At 39.0% G+C, this 20,604-nt stretch overlaps 1 protein-coding gene across 9 annotated transcripts in view; it reads left to right on the top strand.

Moving 5' to 3' along the window:
• Positions 1-20,604, top strand: part of Rexo5 (RNA exonuclease 5) — a 57,595-nt gene that overhangs the window by 2,447 nt on the left and 34,544 nt on the right. For 6 of the 9 annotated variants that reach the window (XR_007591909.1, XM_050143282.1, XM_050143287.1 and 3 more), the window contains 4 exons: positions 2,118-2,227; positions 4,296-4,422; positions 6,130-6,226; positions 9,487-9,633. Coding sequence is in view for 8 of the 9 variants with exons in the window: in XM_050143282.1 (XP_049999239.1) it covers positions 2,118-2,227; positions 4,296-4,422; positions 6,130-6,226; positions 9,487-9,633 (481 nt within the window). In the remaining variant the exon portion in view is untranslated. The remainder of the gene's footprint in view (positions 1-2,117; positions 2,228-4,295; positions 4,423-6,129; positions 6,227-9,486; positions 9,634-20,604) is intronic. The other 3 variants (XM_050143288.1, XM_050143289.1, XM_050143285.1) reach the window with 2 other exon arrangements.

The raw sequence follows: 20,604 nt of genomic DNA, 5'->3' as shown, positions 1-20,604 counted from the left end.
GTGTTTGTCTCTTTGTTGATGGGACTGAGGTCACACATCTTTGCAGAACTAGCACAGAAGTGATGGTCTTCTCTTGCAGTTGGCATATGACGTTTTGTCCAGTCCCTTGATTACTTAACATAGTAAGATGGTGTCTGCCAACCTGTCTAAAACGTCATTCGTAATTTTGTAGAGGATTCTTAAGGCACTTCAGTTTATCAATATGAATTCACAGATAATCTATTCATTGAGCCATCATTAATTAATTTATTTATTTTGGTGCTGGGTATCGAATCTAGAACCTTGAGCACAATAGACAAGTACTCTACACCTGAACTGTACACACACACACACACACACACACACACACACACACCCCTGCTCTTTCTTTCTGAGCCTGTTTCATTAAGTTGTCAAGCTCAACTTTCAAATTGTCCTATGGCCCAGTAGGTCTTGAACTTGTGGTTTTCATGCCTCCTCAGTAACTGAGATTACTGTTCTATACTACCAGACTTTATTATTTATTTTTTAAATTATTATTTTCAAAATTATTTTATGTCTATTGGTGCTTTACATGCATGTCTGTACTATGTGTGTGCTTGATGCCCAAGGAGGCCAGCAAAGGGCGTTGGATCGTCTAAAACTGGAGTTATAGCTGCTTGTGTGTCACTAGGTGGATGCAAGGATGAAGTGGGTCCTCAGGAAGAGCAGCCATTGCTCTTAACTGCTGAGCCATCTGCCCCTCTGGCTATGTGTTCTGATTCTCTGAATAGCAAAGATTTGATCATTAACTTGCTTTTGAGTTGTGACATGACTGTATCACTCTGAGCAGGTCATTGCTTTCTGGCGAGAAGGGGTATCTGCTTTCTCTGTCCCAGGTCCCTGGAATCAGCCTGGTTCTTAGTGGAGAATGGCTTTATAAATTTGTTTGTTTTTTGTTTTTTGTGTTTGTTGTTTCTCTGTGTAACAGTCCTAGTTGTCCTGGAACTAGCCCTGTAGACCAGGCTGGCCTCAAACACATATCCTTTTGCCTCTGCCTTCTGAGTGCTGGGATTAAAGACGTGCACCATCACCACCCGGTTGGCATTTGCATATTTTAAATGGTGGTATTGTAGATGATTTTATGCTAGTAGGATGCCAGTAGTCCCAAAAGGTCATGTTAATGGGTATGCTTGTGTGTTGTAAATATATACAAACATGCATTTACAACTAGTTTCCTGAATTCACATTAAATGCATGCTTTCCAGTCAACTTATTTCTAGTCAAAGCTCTTTGTAGTTCCTCCTTTTTCATATCTGCAGCTTCCTTTTCTGATAGAAATACAACTATTATCTCCAATGTTTAACTCTTAATCACTATCACCACCTCCTGTTCATCACATCTTTGCCCTGCTCGGTTCCAGATCAAATATGTTTGAAGAGCCCTCATTATTGTAACAGGCTCTGCAAGCATCCCTATTAGATAGGCACTTACGATTCAGGCCCTAGCCATGAAGAAATTAGTAGTTAATATCTGATATTTATTAAGTACTTAAGGTGTGTTGGTGGCTAGCACTGATATAACACTCTAAACCAATGGTTCTAACCTGGGGGTCAAATGACCCTCTCATGGGGGTTGTCTAAGACCATCTGCATATCAGATATTTACATTATGATGCATAATAGTAGCAAAATTACAGTTATGAAGTAGCAATGAGATAATTTTATGGTTGTAGGTGACCACAACACGAGGAGGTGTATTAAAGGGTCACAACATTAGAAAGGTTGAGAACCACCGTGCTAAACCCTAGGGTAAATACACTCTTGATCCTATGTATTTATAATAGCACTGACCCTTGCAGTGTTAGAATTACCCGTCATATTTTTCTGTAATAAAATAGAGTTCTTGAAAGCATGAATTGTATTGTAATCTTACTATTTTTAGCACACAGGCATGCATAATACACAAACTGTACCAATGTCTATAAAATATTCTACTAATGCCATCATACCACAAGTGGCTCTTTTAGACCTTATTTTCAATTAATTAGAGCAATCCTTGTGCTTGTATATATATATTAAAATATCAGAAACTTGAATAATTGCCTTTTTGCCAATGATGAGTATTACAGTGTGCTGTATTCTAATTTTTCTTTACAGAAAGCTCGCTTATCTTCCATTTTATTTGCTGAAAATGATGTCATAACCCCTAAACAGCTGTGTGAGTTGCTGAAGTATGCAGTTCTGGGTAAATCCACTCCTGAACCCAGGTATGAGATAAACTGTGCATAGGCCAGAGGTTTCAAACTGGTTTGTAGATTATTGATATTTGTTAACCATACATTATATTCATTTTTAATTAAGTAACAGCTGTCAATAATTATTTGGGAATTTCTGTATAAAAATTCAGGTTGGTGGTTTCTTCAAAGAACTTAAAAATCTGGTAACCATCTCTGTTCTCCTAGTAGTCAACATATTTGTCAAGGCTGAAGGTGTATATACTCTATTGTCCCATCTGGCATACTTACCATTCATTATATATCTGTCTGGCTATATAGATACTGTAGTTTGCTTTCCCTGATATGAACTCGATAGGAATCACATTGCTTACTGTTTTTTTATTATAAAGTAATGCTATCTTAATAATTCTGGTTAGTCTTTTCTTTCTTTTATAGATAAAGAACAAAGAGATGATATTATTTGAATGCTGTCAGTGATATGAATGACTTATGAAAATTATATTTCTTATGCCTGTCTTAGTTAGGGTTTCTGTTGCTATAATGAAAGACCATGACCAAGGTAACTTGGGGAGGAAAGAGTTTATTTGGCTTACACTTCCATATCATAGTACATCACTGAATGAAGTCAGAATAGGAACTCAAATGTTGGGGTCCAGTGCCAGCCTGGACCCTAAATAATTTCTCCGGACCAGAGGGGAGGTGTGGGAATAATTGAGACAACTCACATGGCTTTATTGGGAGGGAGATTTTCAGTGATCCCTCATGAAATTTTGAGTTCACATCCTGAAAATTTCTCTGCATTTATTTTCCAAACAGCCTTATATCCCAAAACATAAATGAGGGGGGAAATTCATTAGCATTCTGTTTTCTAGGTCACCAGATGGTAAATGGTTATGGTTATGTCCACATCTACCCATGCCTGCTCTGTCACGCCTTCCTGCTCTATATGCCAGCCCTGTCATGTAGGCCGAATTAACATCTCTTTTAGGCATCCTCCAAATTACAAAGAAGGAGCAGAACAACATCCTGACCCTTTGTTAGGGATGGCGACAGGCTAGGTGATGACCTCCTGTGCAGCAGGTGCAAACTGTGTCCTGAGATTTTGGTTGCCATAACATGTAGAAATATGGTCCTACACTCAAACAAGTCAGGAACCTGGAGGCAGGAGCTGATGAAGAGGTTATGGAGGGGTGCTGCTTATTGGCTTGCTCATCATGGCTTGCTCAGCCTGCTTTCTTATAGAATCCAAGATTCCCAGCTCAAGGATGGCACCACCTACAATGGGCTGGGCCCTCCTCCATTAATCACTAATTAAGAAAATGCTTATTGAGGATCTTAGGGAGGTGTTTTCTTAATTGAGGTTCCCTCCTTTCAGATTACTCTAGTTTGTGTCAAGTTGACATAAAACTATCCAGCAAAATACTTATCAAGAGATTAGCACACATTTCCCCGAGGCAGGTTGTTATAAATTGTCTAGATTTTTTTAGAACCATCTTCTTTGTCATGAAATACTGCCATCTGGCAGGGCCTAGTGGCACATCTCAGCACTCAGGAGGCTGAGGCTGAGGCAGACAGATATCTGAGTTTGAGGACAGCTTAGATTACATAGTGAGTTCCTGGATAGCCACGGCTTGTGTGGAGATACCCTATCTCAAAAAAAAAAAAAAAAAAAAAAAAAAAAGAAAGAGAGAGAAAGACTGCCATTGATTTCAGGGTTACAGAATATGTTGGAGACAAACCTTTGTAGAATAAGCTCGGAGTTCTAATTTAAAGTAAATGTTTGGGTGGAAGAACACCAGCTGCCCTAAGTTGTCCTCTAACTTCCATCCTGTGACACATACAAAATAAGGGTAATTAAAGTTTTAAATAAGCGTTAGTAGGACTTTCACTCGACATTTAATTATAACGAATATTTATTACAAAGATTTTTATTTGAATTCTTTGAAGTAAGGACTGTCTTCCAGTTATAGAGTGAGTCAGAGAGGGTCAGTGGTTGGTGAAGTTTTATTGGTTGTCAGTCACTGTTTCCTGCTTGTCTTCTATGTGTCTGTAACTTGAGATTATCATCTTAGTTGGTTTGATTTTTTTTTTCCAACAGCTGGTGCCAGCTTTTACACCAAAATCACCTAAACAACGTGGTGGTTTTTATTCTGAAGGGAATGAGTCAGCTACACTTCTACAGGTTCTATTTGGAATTCAGATTTCTTCGAAAGACATTCAGACATGTAAGATAAGAAAATTTTGTATTAGGGGCTAAGTTAGAGCTCCTATCCTGAGGCTAGGGCATCAGTCTGAGAATGTTTGTCAATAACCTAGTTAAACACAGGAAGGCAGGAAGGGTATATAGACAGCAGAAGCACTAAGGGCTCTGTTTAGATTAGATTTGTCTGTGCTTTTCTTTGATAATCTAGCAAAAACAGTTACTCTCCAATTATAGTATATAGCTTCTATGTTGATTCTATTTTATTTGTAATATAGAATTTTTATAAATTGCAAAATTCACATACATTTTGTACTTCTCTTAAATCATGATGTTGGGCATGGAGGTGCATAGCTGTAATTATAACAGGTGGAAGGCAAGTAAGAAGGATTTGAGTCCTGCATGGGTGCAAGACCTGTTTAAAAACAAAAAAAGCAAAAAGAAAACCAATCTAAGAAAAATTTTAAAAATTGGGTGTCAATAGAATACTATCTGGAGCTCAATAGCTCCTGCCATCTAGAAAGAAAAGTATGTGCACTGGGTGCTGGTGGCGCTGGTGCCTACCTTTAATCCCAGCACTCGAGAGACAGAGGCAGATGGATCTCTGTGAGTTTAAGGCCCAACCTGGTCTACAGAGTGAGTTCCAGGACAAAAAAAAAAAAAAAAAAAGGCATGTACTGTTGGTTTCATATCCTGCCCTATTTCCCTCTGGCCTGCTTGTCCATATATTCCTGAAGGTATTTGAGTGCGGCGAACTCCCTGACCAGCAGGAAGGAACAGCCACCAGACGAGGATTCTTCCCAAATCACGTTTTATTGGAGCCTCTTGGTTATAGGGAGAGCAGAAAGCAAGGGGCCCCCAGCTCTGAGCTGTAGCTGCTTATATAGGGAGTCTGCCTAGCAACCTTTGATACTTTGACTGCTTTTCTGGAGACCCACCGGCAGGAAAGAAAGCAGGGGAACATCCCTGTCAATTACAGACCATAAGGAAGTTCCCCTGCCGGTCAGGGGTAGTGTGGGCAGCTAGATTACAACAACTCATCCTGTTTTCTTGTGGAAGAACTGCAACCTTAATATGGAGTTATTTATCAAGCGAGGCTGGGGCCAAATGCCATCTTGTAATGGCAGCCACTCAAATCGGCTCCCAGCATTTGAGTCCATCAGCCATAATCTATCTGGGTCTTGATTCTCTTTTGCTTCCATTTTATTGAGTACTTTTTATATGTCTAGTCATGTATTAGTCATGCTATGTTTATCATCTGTAATGACCATGTTGTCCTGTAAGAGGAACTTTATTCTCTTTCATGTTTAAGAAAGTGAGTAGCTCACCAAAGTTAACCACTAATAAATTGTAGAATTGGAATTTTAGCCCAAATGAGCCTGTAGCTAGAGCTTTCAACCTAGGTACCGCCTATATCATCTATCCTGATTACCTGATATGCTGTCTAGTGACATAAAGAATTAGAAGTCCCTGAGAACACTGAACTTGTAAATTCCTCTGTCGACTTTTTACAGTGTGAAGTGAGAGGAACAATTTTCAGGTGGAAATTTTTATTGTAAATGTGGTTTCTTTCACTACCTCACTCTCTCCCATGTTAAGGAAACAGTTCTCATTTTATAATATGAATAGTTAAAGTTCGGAAGGTCTGAACCAACAGTGAAAATCTAGCCCTTTAAGAGTATTTTGTCTGTTTTGAAGTATTTTTAAAAAACTTATTAATATATTTTTTCAGAAATTCAGCTTGCCTCCTCCGACATCCCGTTTTCTATTTAATATCGTTGGGCTGCAAAGGAAGAAATTAGTCAGAGGTTTTCCTAGGACTATTAAAGGTATGGCTTCAATTTTTATTGATGCTTGTAAACAGATGTCATGGATGTGGTAAAGTTTACTCTTGTAAGCAACAATAACAACAGAATCTTCAGTTCTGATCAACTTAAACAAAAAAGTGTCTTCTTTCTTTTCTTTTTTTAAAAGAAAGAATTTTAAAATGAGCAAGTACCCAGAGAGGGTAGATATCAGGAATCATTGGTTTATGCTTCAGAAACTGGTTAAGTTGGATAGCTAAGGATATTTGATTATCGCTGACATTGAAACTCTTAATTACTGTGCTCTCGGCAGTCACTAGGTCTTCGTTTCTACTAGGATATAGGTGGGAAGGAAGAACTTACCATTGACTAATGAAAGGAACATGAATATTATTCACACTGAGGAGCAGATGGGGAATTTAGTTGGTCCTACTTTTAGTTGTGACCTACAGATACAGTAGTTAGAGCTTTAAGATACATACCTATGACAGCAGTGCTGTTCAGACCCGGGAACGTCCTGCGACTAGGTTACAGTTAACTTTTTTTTTTTTTTTTTTTAGAAAGAATATGGGTTGTAGAATAGGAATTAGGAATTATCAAAATTCAGCCAAAATGAAGGTAAATATTGTCCAATGGTACTTCTTTGTGTTCAGAAATAGTAAGTAACTGTATAATTGCACTGAGGAGGCATACACAGGTAGGACTAATCAGGCGGTTCCCTCCTACCTCCTTTTGAACTGTGTTTCCTAGTTTCCTGCATCTTGGTGGTATCTTTTGATTTTGCTGCATTTCCATTGTTCTTCTTTCAGTAGATGCCTATATCATATATGCAGCTGTATTGATTTAGCATGCAAGTATCTGAATAAATCATATAGTATCATTTTAAGATTTGAGACTCAAACAAAGGTCTTTAGTTGACAAGGCTAAAAGACACAGATTATTGTGGATGCTGAGGGGGAAAGTAGGTGGTAGTGAAAGAAGCAGCCAGGGATGCCGCTGGTGACTGTGTGTTGCAGACTTTGAGTTTGAGTAATGATTTTATTCTGTACTTTTTAAGGCACTAGAGTGGTTATGATTATTGTTCTGTTCTCTTAAGATTTTATTTCATTTTTTTCATCCTATGTATATTCAAGTCCCCAAGGCATAGTCCATGGCTCTCTCATTTTCCTTTCTTTGGAGTCTTCATTTATTTTTCAAGTTTACCTGTCTGTTTTCTATAGATGACTTCTGTGTCTTCATCTCTAGATTTGATGTCCCAGATACAGTCTTTCATTGCAGCAGTTGCCTCCTGGATATTGTCTCTTGGATATTCAACTTTCTTCTCTGTTCTATCATAGCTAAAAACATCTTATCTCCTCCATAAATAATAGGCTTCTATTTCAGTTTCCATGTTAGTGCATTTTTTTCTCTTTAGTCACCAGTTTTGAATTTTAGAGTTCCTTTTATTTTGGTTTCCTGTCTCTAATCTGCATGGATCATTGCCTTTACGCTTATAAATCTCTACTCAGATACCACTTTATCACAGAGACCAAACCTGACATAGAAACATGACATCGGACATTTTCCTTGTCCAGTAATCCCTCTCCTTCCTCTGCTTTTATCTGTACTTCTTATCCCTACTTGATATATTAACTATTTATTCATTTGTATTTGTTTATAAATACTTATTTCATTATTCATTGTCCATCTTCCCAATTTGAACTTAAATTCCATAGCAAATTTTATAATGTACATTGGCTAGAGTAATGCCAATAAACACTCAAATATTTTCTTAATTGAATTATGTTTAACATTTCTTTTGTATACCTTCCTATCCCTTTTGCCCTCTTACTATGTAGGCTTTAGTTAAAATATCTTTTGCCAGTTTTTCTGTAGAGCCTTTCTACTTTTGTTCTGTTCTATTTTTCACAAGTATTTGAGGTTACTATTTCTTCAGATACTCTTTATATTTTGTTGCTTTTCTTATCAGGAGTTTTTATTGTTCTCCATTATGTATTGAGTGATGAACCAAAGTTCAAACTCTTGACCTTGGCACTCAAATGGTCTATTGTTTATCTCTACTCTCAACTTGACTCGTAGATGTTTTTCTTTCTTACTAACCTGTCATTGGCAAGCCAAGTTCTTTCCATTCCTGTCTAACTTGGTGTGCCCTCTTCTACTGTGATAAATTGGCTTTGGGGGCAGCAGAGAGCAGATGCCTATCTTAATCAAAAAGGATAGTATTTGGAGGATTCCTGTTGACTAGAAAGCCATCTGGAAGCTAAGTACCTCCAGCGAAGAACTGTCTGTCCCTTTTCATAGCATCAAACAGAGGAAGTTTTCAAACTTCCTCTTTACCTTTTAGTTAAAATTCTGGTTAACATGATCAGCTGATGTTGATGGAGTAGAAAGCAAAAGGTGTAGGTAGGTGAAGATAAAACGGGATGTTTGAAATGGGTAGACACTGTAAAATGGTATGTAGCTAACATACCAGCTATTTCTATTCTGCTTTCTCAAGATTGGCATCTCGTTTCCTATCTTAAAGTATCTTTGACCACTTTAGCCCTGAAGCACATTCTTCCTCTACCTTTTATAAAAAGCTTTATTGTTGTAACACATTTGGAGTTAATTGTTTATGTTCTTGGTTTGTTCTTGTTTTAGTTTTTGAGAAAGGGTCTTACTATGTAATCCAAGTTAGTTGAACTTGAGATCATGTTGCCTCTCTTCCAAATGCTGGAATCACAGATATGCCTTACCATGCCCAGCTTCTATATGAAATCACACACACACACTCCCCTTTTCAGGTTGAAGCTGAATCATAATATCTTTTTGCCTTCCCCGTGCTTAACCTATATAAGAAACTGGTAGTGGCACACATCTTTAATCTCAGCACACATCTTTAATCTCAGCACTTGGGAGGCAAAGGGAAGCAGATTTCTGTGCGCTTGAAGCCAGCCTGGTCTACAGAGTTAGTTCAAGAATAACAAAGGCTACATAGAGAAACACTGTCTCACCGCCCCCCCCCCCAAAAAAAAAGATGTGTGCTCTGTAAGGTTTTTGTTATTATTGAGGTGTATGTGTGTGTGTGTTTGTATGTATGTTTGCAGGCACCCTTGTGTCAAAGCATGCACAGAAGTCAAAAGATCACATCTAGGAATCAGTTACCTCCTTCCACAGTGGGTTCCTAGGTAGAATGCATATCACCGGGCTTGCGCAGCAAGCACCCTATCCACTGAACTACCCTGTTGGCCCTCCTTGAGATACTACACATTCTTATCCACCATGCACTACCTTTGTTGTTTCAGGAAGATCTTTAACTTCTGCCATTTTAAAGCCCAGCATCAACCTGCAGAATGACCCCATCATTCAGAAGTATGGCTGTGAAAAAGTGGGCTTGATGAGATGTCTTCTGACAAAAAGGGAAATGGAAACATTTCACTTTCCACTCCAAGGTGTGCTTAACTTACTTAATCTAATATCACTAACTTTATTCAAATAATTTTATTAAACATTATTTTTTCTAGATGCGTTTGGGATAGCTTATTTATTCCATCTTGTAGAAATATTTTTAGTGTGAAATGTGGAAAAGTGATGATTTTAGTTTGTACACGGAGGTTACAAATATTAGTAAAATGTTTAATAAGAATGTTCCTAGCCAGGCAGTGGTGGCACACGCCTTTAATCCCAGCACTTGGGAGGCAGAGGCAGGTGAATCTCTGTGAGTTAGAGGCCAGCCTGGTCTACAAGAGCTAGTTCCAGGACAGGCTCCAAAGCTATAGAGAAACCCTGTCTCGAAAAAATAAGTTTCTTCTTTTTTTTTCAGTACTGTTTAGTTACTAGTAAGAATCAGTATTTAACATTTTTAGACTTTCCATGGTGAAGAGATGTCTCAGTTGATACATAAGGGCCATAATTCAGATCCAGATCCCTTATACCCATACTGGACATGGCCCTTGCTTATAATTCAGTACTCTGCAGGTGGACACAAGGGATGCCTGCAGCAAGCTGGCTAAAATTGTCAAGCTTGGTTCAAATAAGAAACTCAGGTTCAGTTTATAAGTTAGAAGACAATCAAAGAGAAGAACAAATGTCAGACTCTGGACTCTAGACACATGTGCCCACAAACATGGAAACGTGAATATACACAGGCACAGCATACACTTGTACATAGTAGACCATTACAGTAAGCCTTCCTCATTGTTTCTATTTCATTTTTCTACTTTTGTATTGAAAAGTTTTTTCTATAAAATATATTCTGGTCATGGTTTCCCCTCCCCCGACTCCTTCCAGATCTTCCCCACCTTCACACACACACAACTCCATACCCTTTTTTCTCTTTTTAGAAAACAGAAAAACAAAATGAGCTAGCCATAATAATAATAATAATAAAATCAAATAAAAACTCGATAAACACTGACATTTACATAGACAGATACACATACACACATATAGAAAAATTCACAAAAACCCCCACAAAATCAGAAACTATAATGTATACATAAAAAATGCCCAAATAAAGCACTATGATACAAAATACCATTGAGTTTTTTTTTTGTGTTGGCCATTTACTGGTGGGCATGGAGCCTGCCCTTAAGTGTGGGAAATATAGCCAGTGACATTCCATTGGAGAGAATTAATTTTTTCTGTGCAGGCAGATGTCAGTTAAGAATAGCTTCTTAGGGATAGGCGCCCTTGTCCACGTCCCCTGTCAGCTCTGGGATCCCATCTGGTCTGAGCTGTGTAGGCAGTGTGCTGTAACAGTTTCTGTGTTACATGTTCATGTGCATCAGTCATGTTGTGTCTGGAAGACACTGTTTCCGTGGTGTCATCCATCCTTCCTGGCTCTACAGTCTTTCCATTTCCTCTTCTGCATAGCTCCCTGAGTCCTGAAGGAAGGGGTTGATGAAGACATCCCATTTAGGACAGAGTGTTACAAAGTCTCTCACTCTCTGAACATTGTCGTCTAGTTGTGTGTCTGTGTTAGTTCCCATCTGTTGTAAGAGGAAGTATCTCTGATGATGGCCAAGTCAGGCAGTGATCTGTGGGTATAGCAGGCACCATTTTTCTGCTGTGTTCCTTTAGCAGAACAGTAGGCCTGTAGCCTATCCAGTCAGAGAGTGGTTGGTTATTCCCAGAGTGCTCGTGCCACTATTGCACCAGGGTATCATGTCTGTAGATCACCTTTGTAGATGACAGAGTTTGTAGCTAGACTGATGACTACCATTCTCCTTTGGTAGCATGACGAGTGCCTTCCAGTACCGTGGCCACCCGTCAGTAGAGGTGAAGGCTAGTCAGACATCAGCTGGGCTTCTCTGTGTTTAATGAGATATATAAGTGTTGTCTTCAGCAATGAGGTCTTACTGTCAGTTTCTAGAGGGCAATAGCCTTGGCAACAGCCTGAGTTATTTGGGGGTTCCTTTGGGGCCCCCTTGGCCAATAGCTCAACTAGATGTAACTCATTCCTGGCTGTAAAGGTTACACTTAATGGTAAAAGATGTCTAGTTGGGGGGGCTGGAGAGATGGCTCAGAGGTTAAGAGCATTCATTGCCTGCTCTACCAAGGTCCTGAGTTCAATTCCCAGCAACCACATGGTGGCTCACAACCATCTGTAATGGGGTCTGGTGCCCTCTTCTGGCCTGCAGACATAGACNCAATTCCCAGCAACCACATGGTGGCTCACAACCATCTGTAATGGGGTCTGGTGCCCTCTTCTGGCCTGCAGACATAGACACAGACAGAATATTGTATACATAATAAATAAATAAATAAATAAATAAAAAGATGTCTAGTTGGCGCATTGTCTCCCCATTTATTTGGTGATTCCATTTAGATTCCTTTCATATATATGCATATTTTAAGATGTTTTTATGGTAATAGGCTTCCATATGACTCTTCAAATAGCCCTTAGTATTAGCTGTCTCTCTCTGTATTCCCTTCTTTACCCCTCTCTTCCATCTCTCTCCCTGTTTAATCCTCCTGTGCCAATCCCTCACTATTTCTCCATCTCTATATATTCTATTTTCCCTTCCTTGGGAAGTCCTCCCCTCCAGCTAGTCTCTTACTCCATACCCAACCTCCGTAGTTATACAGATTGTAGCGCACTTATGGAATGCTTAAAAGCTAACATTCACATATAAGAGAAAATACACAAAATTTGTCTTTTGGCGTCTGGGTTATCTCATTCATATATTTTTTTTCTAGCTCTATTTACCTGCATATTTTATAATTTATATTTTAAACAGTTGAATAATATTCCAGTGTGTAAATGTACCACATTATCATTAAGCAGTCAATCGTTGATGGACATTTAGGCTGTTTCCAGTTTCTGGCTATTATGACTAGGGCTACAGTGAACGTGGATGAGCAGATACCTGTGTGGTAGGATATAGAGTCCTTTGGGTGTATGCCCAAGGATGGTGCAGCTGATCTTGAGGTAGATCTAGTCTCAACTTCTTGAGGGATTGCTACTCTGATTTCCACAGTGTCTATTCAAGTTTGTACTCCCATCAGCAATGGATGAATTTTCCCCTTACCCCACATTCTTGCCAGCATAAGCTGTCATTTGTTTTAATGATCTTGACCAATCTGACTGAATAATATGAAATTTCAAAGTAGTTTGATTTGCATTTCCCTGATGACTAGGATGTTGAGCACTTAAGTGTTTCTTATCCAGTTGTTTTTTTTCCGGTTTTGAGAACTCTGTTTAGTTTTGTATTTTTAATCCATCTTTAATTTGCCTATTTGTGTTTTTTTTTATTTAAAAATATTTATAGCATGATTAATAAAAACCTAGAGACAGATATTGGGGTTCAACCTGAAGATCAGAAAAGCAAAACAGACAGCCAGTGGCTCTTACTTCGAACAGTCCAAAATGGTGATCCTGCCTCCAAGAATCTCAGAATGAGACTGTGTGAGAGGGTCTCCTCCCACTTTATATTCCTCTCCAGTGCTCGGATTAAAGACATGCACCACTACTGCCTGGTTTCTGTGGCAAACTAGTGTGGCTATTGAGATTAAAGGTGTGTCACCCCAGTGGGATTGTTTTACTCTCTGATCTTCAGGCAAGCTGTATTTAGTAAAATACAAATGAAATATCACTCTACAAATATTTTTTTTCATTTTCCATACCAACCCCAGTTCTCCCTCCATACCCCTTCCCCATTCTCCCCCTCCTCCACCTCCATCTATGCCTTAGAGGTGGTAAGTAGCCTCCCTGGGACATCAACAAAGTCTGGCATACTCTCCCCGCTGCATCAAGGCTGAGCAAGGTATACCATCATAGGGAATGGGCTCCAAAAAGCCAGTTCACGTATAAGTCCTGGTCCCACTGCCAGCGGCCCCACAAACAGATCAAGCCACATGTTGTAATATGAGCGGCGGGGCTGCGTCCCCAGCACCCTGACCACCTGCTAGCTTATGCCCCAAAATAATTACACTGACACTGTATTCTTTTAAACACTGCTTGGCCCATTAACTCTAGCCCTTACAGGCTAATTCTCATATCCTGATCAACCCATCTCTAATAATCTGTGTAGCATCAGTCTTACCCGGAAAGATTCTAGCCTATGTCCATCCTGGGTCTGAGCTTCATGCGTCTGCCTCAGAGAGCAGAGCTATTGCGTCTGCCCGGGAGAGGGAAGCATGGTGTCTCTGAGCTCACTTCCTCTTCCTCCCAGCATTCTGTTCTGCCTACTCCACCCACCTAAGGAATGGCCTATCAAAATGGGCCAAGCAGTTTGTTTATTACCAGTAACCTTCCTCCATCAGCCACACAACTGTCACCCAAATTCAGAGGGCCTAGTTTGGACCCATGCAGGCTCCACATCTGTCAGTCCAGAGGCTGTGACCTCCTGCTAGCTCATGTCAACTCTTGTTGAGGACTGGCCTCAACAGAATCACCTCTTACCAGGGTAGGGCCATTGGAATTTTAGAAATATAATTAAAGAATATAAAGATGCATAAAAATAATAAGACAGAAAACATAGAAAGTATCGGGAGGATATTCCAGTGACTGAAATTCTGAAATTCACCCGTGTTTATTTTTCCACAGCTTTTATACCCAACGTAAATGGGGGAAAAGGTAATAAAAGACTTTATTAACATGATACAAAAGGATAAGTTACACAATCAATGGCTTTATCACTCTGAGACATCAAATCATTAGCATTCTGTTGTCTAGGTAGCAATGATATTCTAGGTCATGTATTCTGAAGACAGCTCTTCCCTAGGTGACCTCAGAGTTAAACAAGGAGCAGAAGTACATTTGCATATTCTGACTGCCTATCAGGATGGCATGAATTTACTAGAATGAACTATCTTAATTTCAAAAGAAATAAGCAATCACCTCCTGAGTTGGGATGTACAGCTATGCTTGTCAGTCTTCACACTCTCTAACCAACAGACAAGGTGGAAATGGACCTGCATTTTCTTGGCCTCCACAAACTGTCCTGGTGGTTTTCTCCATCATGATCTTGACCCACCTTGCTCATATGATCCCTCCTCCCTCTCTACCACTGAACTCCAGGTCAGCCCAGTGTTTGGCTGTGGATCACTGCATCAGTTACTGAATGTAGGTTCTATGATGACAGGATAGTCACTAAATCTGATTACAGGGGCAGGCCAGTTCAAGCATCCTCTCCAAAATATATAAAGAACTCAAGAAACTAGACATCAAACTACCAAATAATCCAATTTTTAAAATGGGGTATAGATCTAAACAGAGAATTTTCAACATATGAATCTCAAATGACTGAAAGACATTTAAGAAGTTGCTCAACATTCTTAGCCATTAGGGAAATGCAAATCAAAATGACACAGATACCATCTTACACCTGTCAGAATGGCTAAAATCACAAAAACTGATGACAGTTTATGTTGGAGAGGTTGTGGAGTAAGGTGAACACTCCTCCACTGCTGTTGGGAGTGCCAACTTGTGCAACCACTCTGGTAATCAGTATGGCGGTTTATCAGAAAATTGGGAATCAACCTACCTTGAAACCTAGCAATATCACTATTGAGCAAATACCCAAAAGATACTTGCTTGATTGTTGCAAGGAGCTGCTTGTTCGTCCTGGCTGCCCAGGACCGAAATAATCAAAGAGAAACTATATTATTTAAAAACACTGCTTGACCCATTAGTTCTAGGTTCTTATTGGCTAACTCTTACATATTAATTTAACCCATTTATAGTAATCTGTCTATCGCCATGTGGCTGTGGCTTACTGGCTAAAGTTTCAGCACGTCTGTCTCTGGTGGTGGCTTCTTGGCTTCTCTCTGACTCTGCCTTCCTTTCTCTCAGGATTCACCTTAGTCCCCACCTAGCTCTGTTAAAGGCCCAAAGCAGTTTCTTTATTCATTAACCAATAAAAGCAACACATAGAAGGACCTTCCACACCATTTCCCCTTTTCTGTTTAAACAAAAAGGAAGGCTTTAACTTTAACATAGTAAAATTACATATAACAAAACAGTTATCAAGCAAGAATTACAGTTACAATATTTATATCTACTTTATCTTTTATCACACCACAAGGACACTTACGTGGTATTTTGTTTGTGCTTTAACAAATAAAGCTTGTCTGAAGATCAGAGGGCAGAGCTAAAATAATTAATGGTAGAAGTCTTGAGGTCTGCATAAACGGACAGGAAGTGATATGCCTAGGCAGAGGAGAATATAAGGTGGGAGGAGACAGGAGCTCAGCTCTTTTTTCAGCTGAAGAGTTAGCAAGGTAAGAGTTGGCTGTGGCTTGCTCCTTTGTCAATTAGATCTTTCAACATTTATCCCAGTATCTGACTCCAGTTTTTATTATTAAAACCAGTTAGAACTCATGCAACAGACACTTGCTCAACTATGTTTTTAGCAGCATTATTCCTAATAGCAAGACCTGTAGATGCCCCTTAACTGAAGAATGGATAAAGAAAATATGGCACATCTACACAATGGAGTACCACTCAGTGGTTAAAAAAAAAAAAAGACATCTTAAATTTGTAGGCAAATGGATGGAATTAGGGGAAAAAAAAATCCTGAGTGAGGTAACCCAGATCCAGAAAGACAGATACGGTATGTACTCACTATAAGTGGATATTAGATACAAAGCAAAGGTTTACCAGGCTACAATCCACAGCCCCAGAGAAACTAGGTAAAAAGGAGGGCCCTAAGAGAGACACGCATGGAGGGCCCCAGAAAAAGGAAATAGTTAAGGTCTTCTGGGTAAACTGGGAGTGGGGAGTAGAAGGGAGGGGATAAGAACATGAGGGATCAAGATGGCCAAGTTGGGGAAGAGACAAGGAGGGAGAGCAGTGAAAGAGACACCTTGATATTAGGAAGCCTTTGTGGGAGTGGGGAGAAACCTAGTGCTAAGGAAATTCCCAGGAAGCCTATTTGTTTTCTTGATGCCCAGTTTTTAATTTTTTTTTCATATTTTAAATATTAACTCTCTCAGTTGTGTAACTGGTAAAGATCTTTCCCATTCTGTAGTGTGCTGTGTTGCCTGAATGATGGTGTCTTTTTCTATACAGAAGCTTTTCGGTTTCAAGAGGTTCCATTTATTATTTATCTTAGTGCCTGTGTTACTGGTGTCCTGTTTAGAAAGTACTTTCCTGTGTCATGTCTATTCCCCAGGTTCTCTTATCAAGGTCCTTAATTCATTCAGAGTTGAGTTTTTTGTGTAAAGTCTCTCAACCACTAAAAAGTCCAGGACCAGATAGGTTCAACAAAGAATTCTACCAGACTTTTAAAGAAGAATTAATGCCAATATTCTTCACATTATTCTGCAAGATAGAAACTGAAGGAACATTTCCTACCTCTTTTAATGAGATTTTTACAATTACCCCATACCTAAACTACGCTTTTTAGTGGTTGAGAGACTTTAAATACTGCTCTGTTTCACTTAGGGTTAAAGGTTTATGTAAATTGCTTATCTGATCTTGATTAAACACTTATGGTTTGTGTATATCAAGAAATTCATCCATTTCTTTTAGGTTTCCACTTTGGTGGAGTACAGATTTTTAAAGTATTTCCTTATGATTCTCTGGATTTTCTTGGTGTCTATTGTATATTCCCAGTTTTTTCTCTAATTTTATTACTAATTTGGATATTGTCTGTGTGTGTTTTAGTTAATTTGATTAAGGATTTATCAGTCTTATTGATTTTTCTTAAAGGACAAACTCTTCATTCCATTCATTTTTTTATATTGTTTCTATTTTGTTGATTATAGCCCTGAGTTTATGTTTACTGTCTACTCCTCTACTTCTTCTTTGAGACAGTACTCTTTTTGTTTTAAAGCCTTCAGGTGTGCTGCTAAGTTGCTAATATGAGATCTCTCCAAACTGTTTATGTAGGCACTCAGTGCTCTAAGAATTTACCTCTCAGAGCTCCCTCCTTTGCATCCTGTAGGTTTGGGTATGTTGTATATTCATTTGCATTCAACTCTAAAAAGCTTTTAATTTCCTTCTTAATTTCTGTCTTTACTCATTTTTTTTATTCAGTAAGTGAGTTGTCTAGTTTCCGTGAGTGTGTCCATCCAGTTTCTTTGTTGATATCACTGTGGTGACCCACTATGACCTGATAAAATGCTATGAATTATTTCAGTTTTCTTTTCTCTATTCAGGCTTGCTTGTATCTAGATCAGTTTTGGAGAAAGTTTCATGAGCTGCTGCGAAGAACTCATATTCTTTTATGTTTGGTGAAATGTTCTCTAAAAATCTGGTAGGCCTATTTGATTTATGACATTATTTAACTCCAGAATTTTTTCTGTTTAGTTTTTGTCTGGATGGCCTGTATATTGGTGATATTGGGTTGTTGAAGTTACCCACTGTGGCTATATGAGGAACAATATGTGCTTTTTAGCTGCAATAGTATTTCTGTTTTGAATTTTGGTGCCTTTGTGTTTGATACATAAATGTTTTAAGATTAAAATGTTTTACTGGATTTTTCTTTTAATGAGTGTGCAATGTTCTTCCCAAACTCTTCTTATTAGTTTTGATTTGAAGTCTGTTTTGTCAGTTATTAAAATGACTACACCTGCTTGCTTCTTAGGTCTATTTGCTTAGACTCTTTCCCATTCTTTTATACTGAGGTTGTGTCTATCCTTGCCATTAAGGTGTGTTTCTTGGATACAGCAGAAAAAAGGGTCCTGTCTTCATATCCAGTCTGTTAATCTGTGACTTTTGGAGAACTAAGACCATTAACATTGAGAGTCATCAATGAACAGTATCTATTGGTTATTTTGTTGTTATGGTGTAGTAAATCCTCTTTTGATTACTAGGTGAATTTGTTAGCTGAAATTGTTTATTCCTTGTGTTTTCTTGGGTGTGGTTACCTCTTCAAACTGAACTTTTCCTTCTGTTCTGTCTGTAGAGCTGGATTGGTAATAGCTATTGTTTAAATTTGATTTTATCCCATTTTTATGCTTTTCTTTCTCTATTGTCATTGATAGTTTTGTTGGGTATAGTAGTCTGGGCTGCCACAAAAGATCTCTCAACTTGCAGGCCTTCTAGCTTTTATAGTCTTTACTGAGAAATAAGGTGTCTACCTTTGTATGTTACTTATTTTTTTCCCTTGCATCTTTTACTATTTTTTTTGTTTTGTACATTTAGTGTTTTGATTATTATGTATTGTGGGAATTTTTTTTCTGGTCTTTTCTATTTGGTATTCTGTATACTTCTTGTACCTTTTTATATATCTTTGGCAAATTATCTGTTGGGAAGCTCTGTCCAACTTTAAATTGAACTCCTTTTATTACTAAATTCCTGGTCTTATTTTGAATGTAAAAATTTACTTTTAAGAGAACAAGCCATCTGTGAAATGGAGTTAAAATTTAGTTCATATATCATAGGATTGCCATAGGAGTCAATCAGTTAATGGAGACCAGAGAGATGGCTCAGTGAGTGAGAGCACTTACTTCTCTTAAAGAGGATCTGGGTTTAGTTCCCAGTACACATGGTGGTTCATAACCGCCCTTTAACTCCAGGGGATCCAGTGCCCTCTTCTGACCTCCACAGGCACCAAGAATGCACACACACACACACACACACACACACACACACACACACACGTGGGTAAACCAGTAAATGTAAAAATGTAGATTACTATGGCTTCTAACATGAATACTTTTTTTTTAATTGAGAATAAGAAAAAAAAAGTTTCCGCCTCCTCCCAGAAACCTAAGGTAAAACCAAACACTACTGGACTGAAAAAATCAATAAAATGATTCCTAATGATATTCTGCTACACTTATAGATCAGTGCCTTATCCAGTCATCATCAGAGAGGCTTCCAATAGCAGCAGCTGGGAACAGATGCATAGACCCACAGCCAGATATTATGCAGAGAAAGACTCTAAATTAGAGGACTCCATCAAATTTCTCCCCTCAGAGCTCAGGGAACCCCACAGAAGAGACAGGGAGTGGAATACACTAGGAGAACAAGGCCCTCTACTGAATCAACTAAGCAAGGCAAATATGGGTTCACAGAGACTGAAGCAGCAAGCAAACACAAGGCCTATGCCAGATCCTATGGTTGTGTGTGTAAGTGCGCGCTGATTTTTGGGCCTGCCTTTTGACTCTTTTTGTCCTATTGGATTGTTGTGTCCAACTTCAATATGATAGCTTTTCCTTCATCCTACTATATTTTATTTCATCAGATTTGGTTGTTACCTCTTAGAAACCTGTTCTTTTCTAATGAGAGACAGAAAGGAAGTGGATCTAGAGGGGGAGGAGATGTGGAGAGGAACTTGGAGGACTGCAGGGAGGGGAAATTATAATCAGGATATATTGTATGTGAAAGGAACTTATTTTCAATAAAATTTTTAAGAAAGAACATTACTAGTGGCTACAGCACTAAAGAAAATCTCTCTCTCCCCCTAGCAACGATTAACTGCCTATAGATCTTCTGGAAGTGATGGAGGAAGGTAATTGGTTAATTATAATAAACCAACTGCTTGGCCTCATAGCTTAGAACATAGGTGGGTGGAATAAACAGAATAGGATCTGGGCGGAAGAGGAAGTGAGGTCAGACTCTGCTCTGCTCCCGGAGAGACCCAACAGCTCTGCTCTCTGGAGCAGAGACACCAGGATGGACGGAGGCTAGACTCTTCCCGGTAAGCGCACCTTGGGGTGCTTACACACATCATTAGAAATGGGCTAGTCCAGATGCGAGAATTAGCCTGTAAGGGCTAGAGTTCATGGGCCAAGCAGTTCTTAAATGAATACAGTTTGTGTGTTGTTATTTTGGGCATAAGCTAGCCAAGCGGTCGGGGTGTTGGGGACGCAGCCCCGCCACTCCTATTTCAACAGATGGCTGCCCAACGTGAGGATAATTGAATCCACAAAAAGCCTGAGAAAGCTTGGGAAAGAATGGAGTGAAGCATGTTTTCTTGGTAGCAGAAATTTCTTGGGTCTGCTCTGCTTGCTAGAGGCAAGCAAGC

This window comes from Alexandromys fortis, unplaced genomic scaffold, assembly GCF_014885135.2.
Source record: "Alexandromys fortis isolate MF-2015 unplaced genomic scaffold, M_Fortis_MF-2015_v1.1 scaffold_45, whole genome shotgun sequence".
Taxonomy (NCBI): Eukaryota; Metazoa; Chordata; class Mammalia; order Rodentia; family Cricetidae; genus Alexandromys; species Alexandromys fortis.
This window is presented reverse-complemented; position numbering and strand designations above follow the sequence as displayed.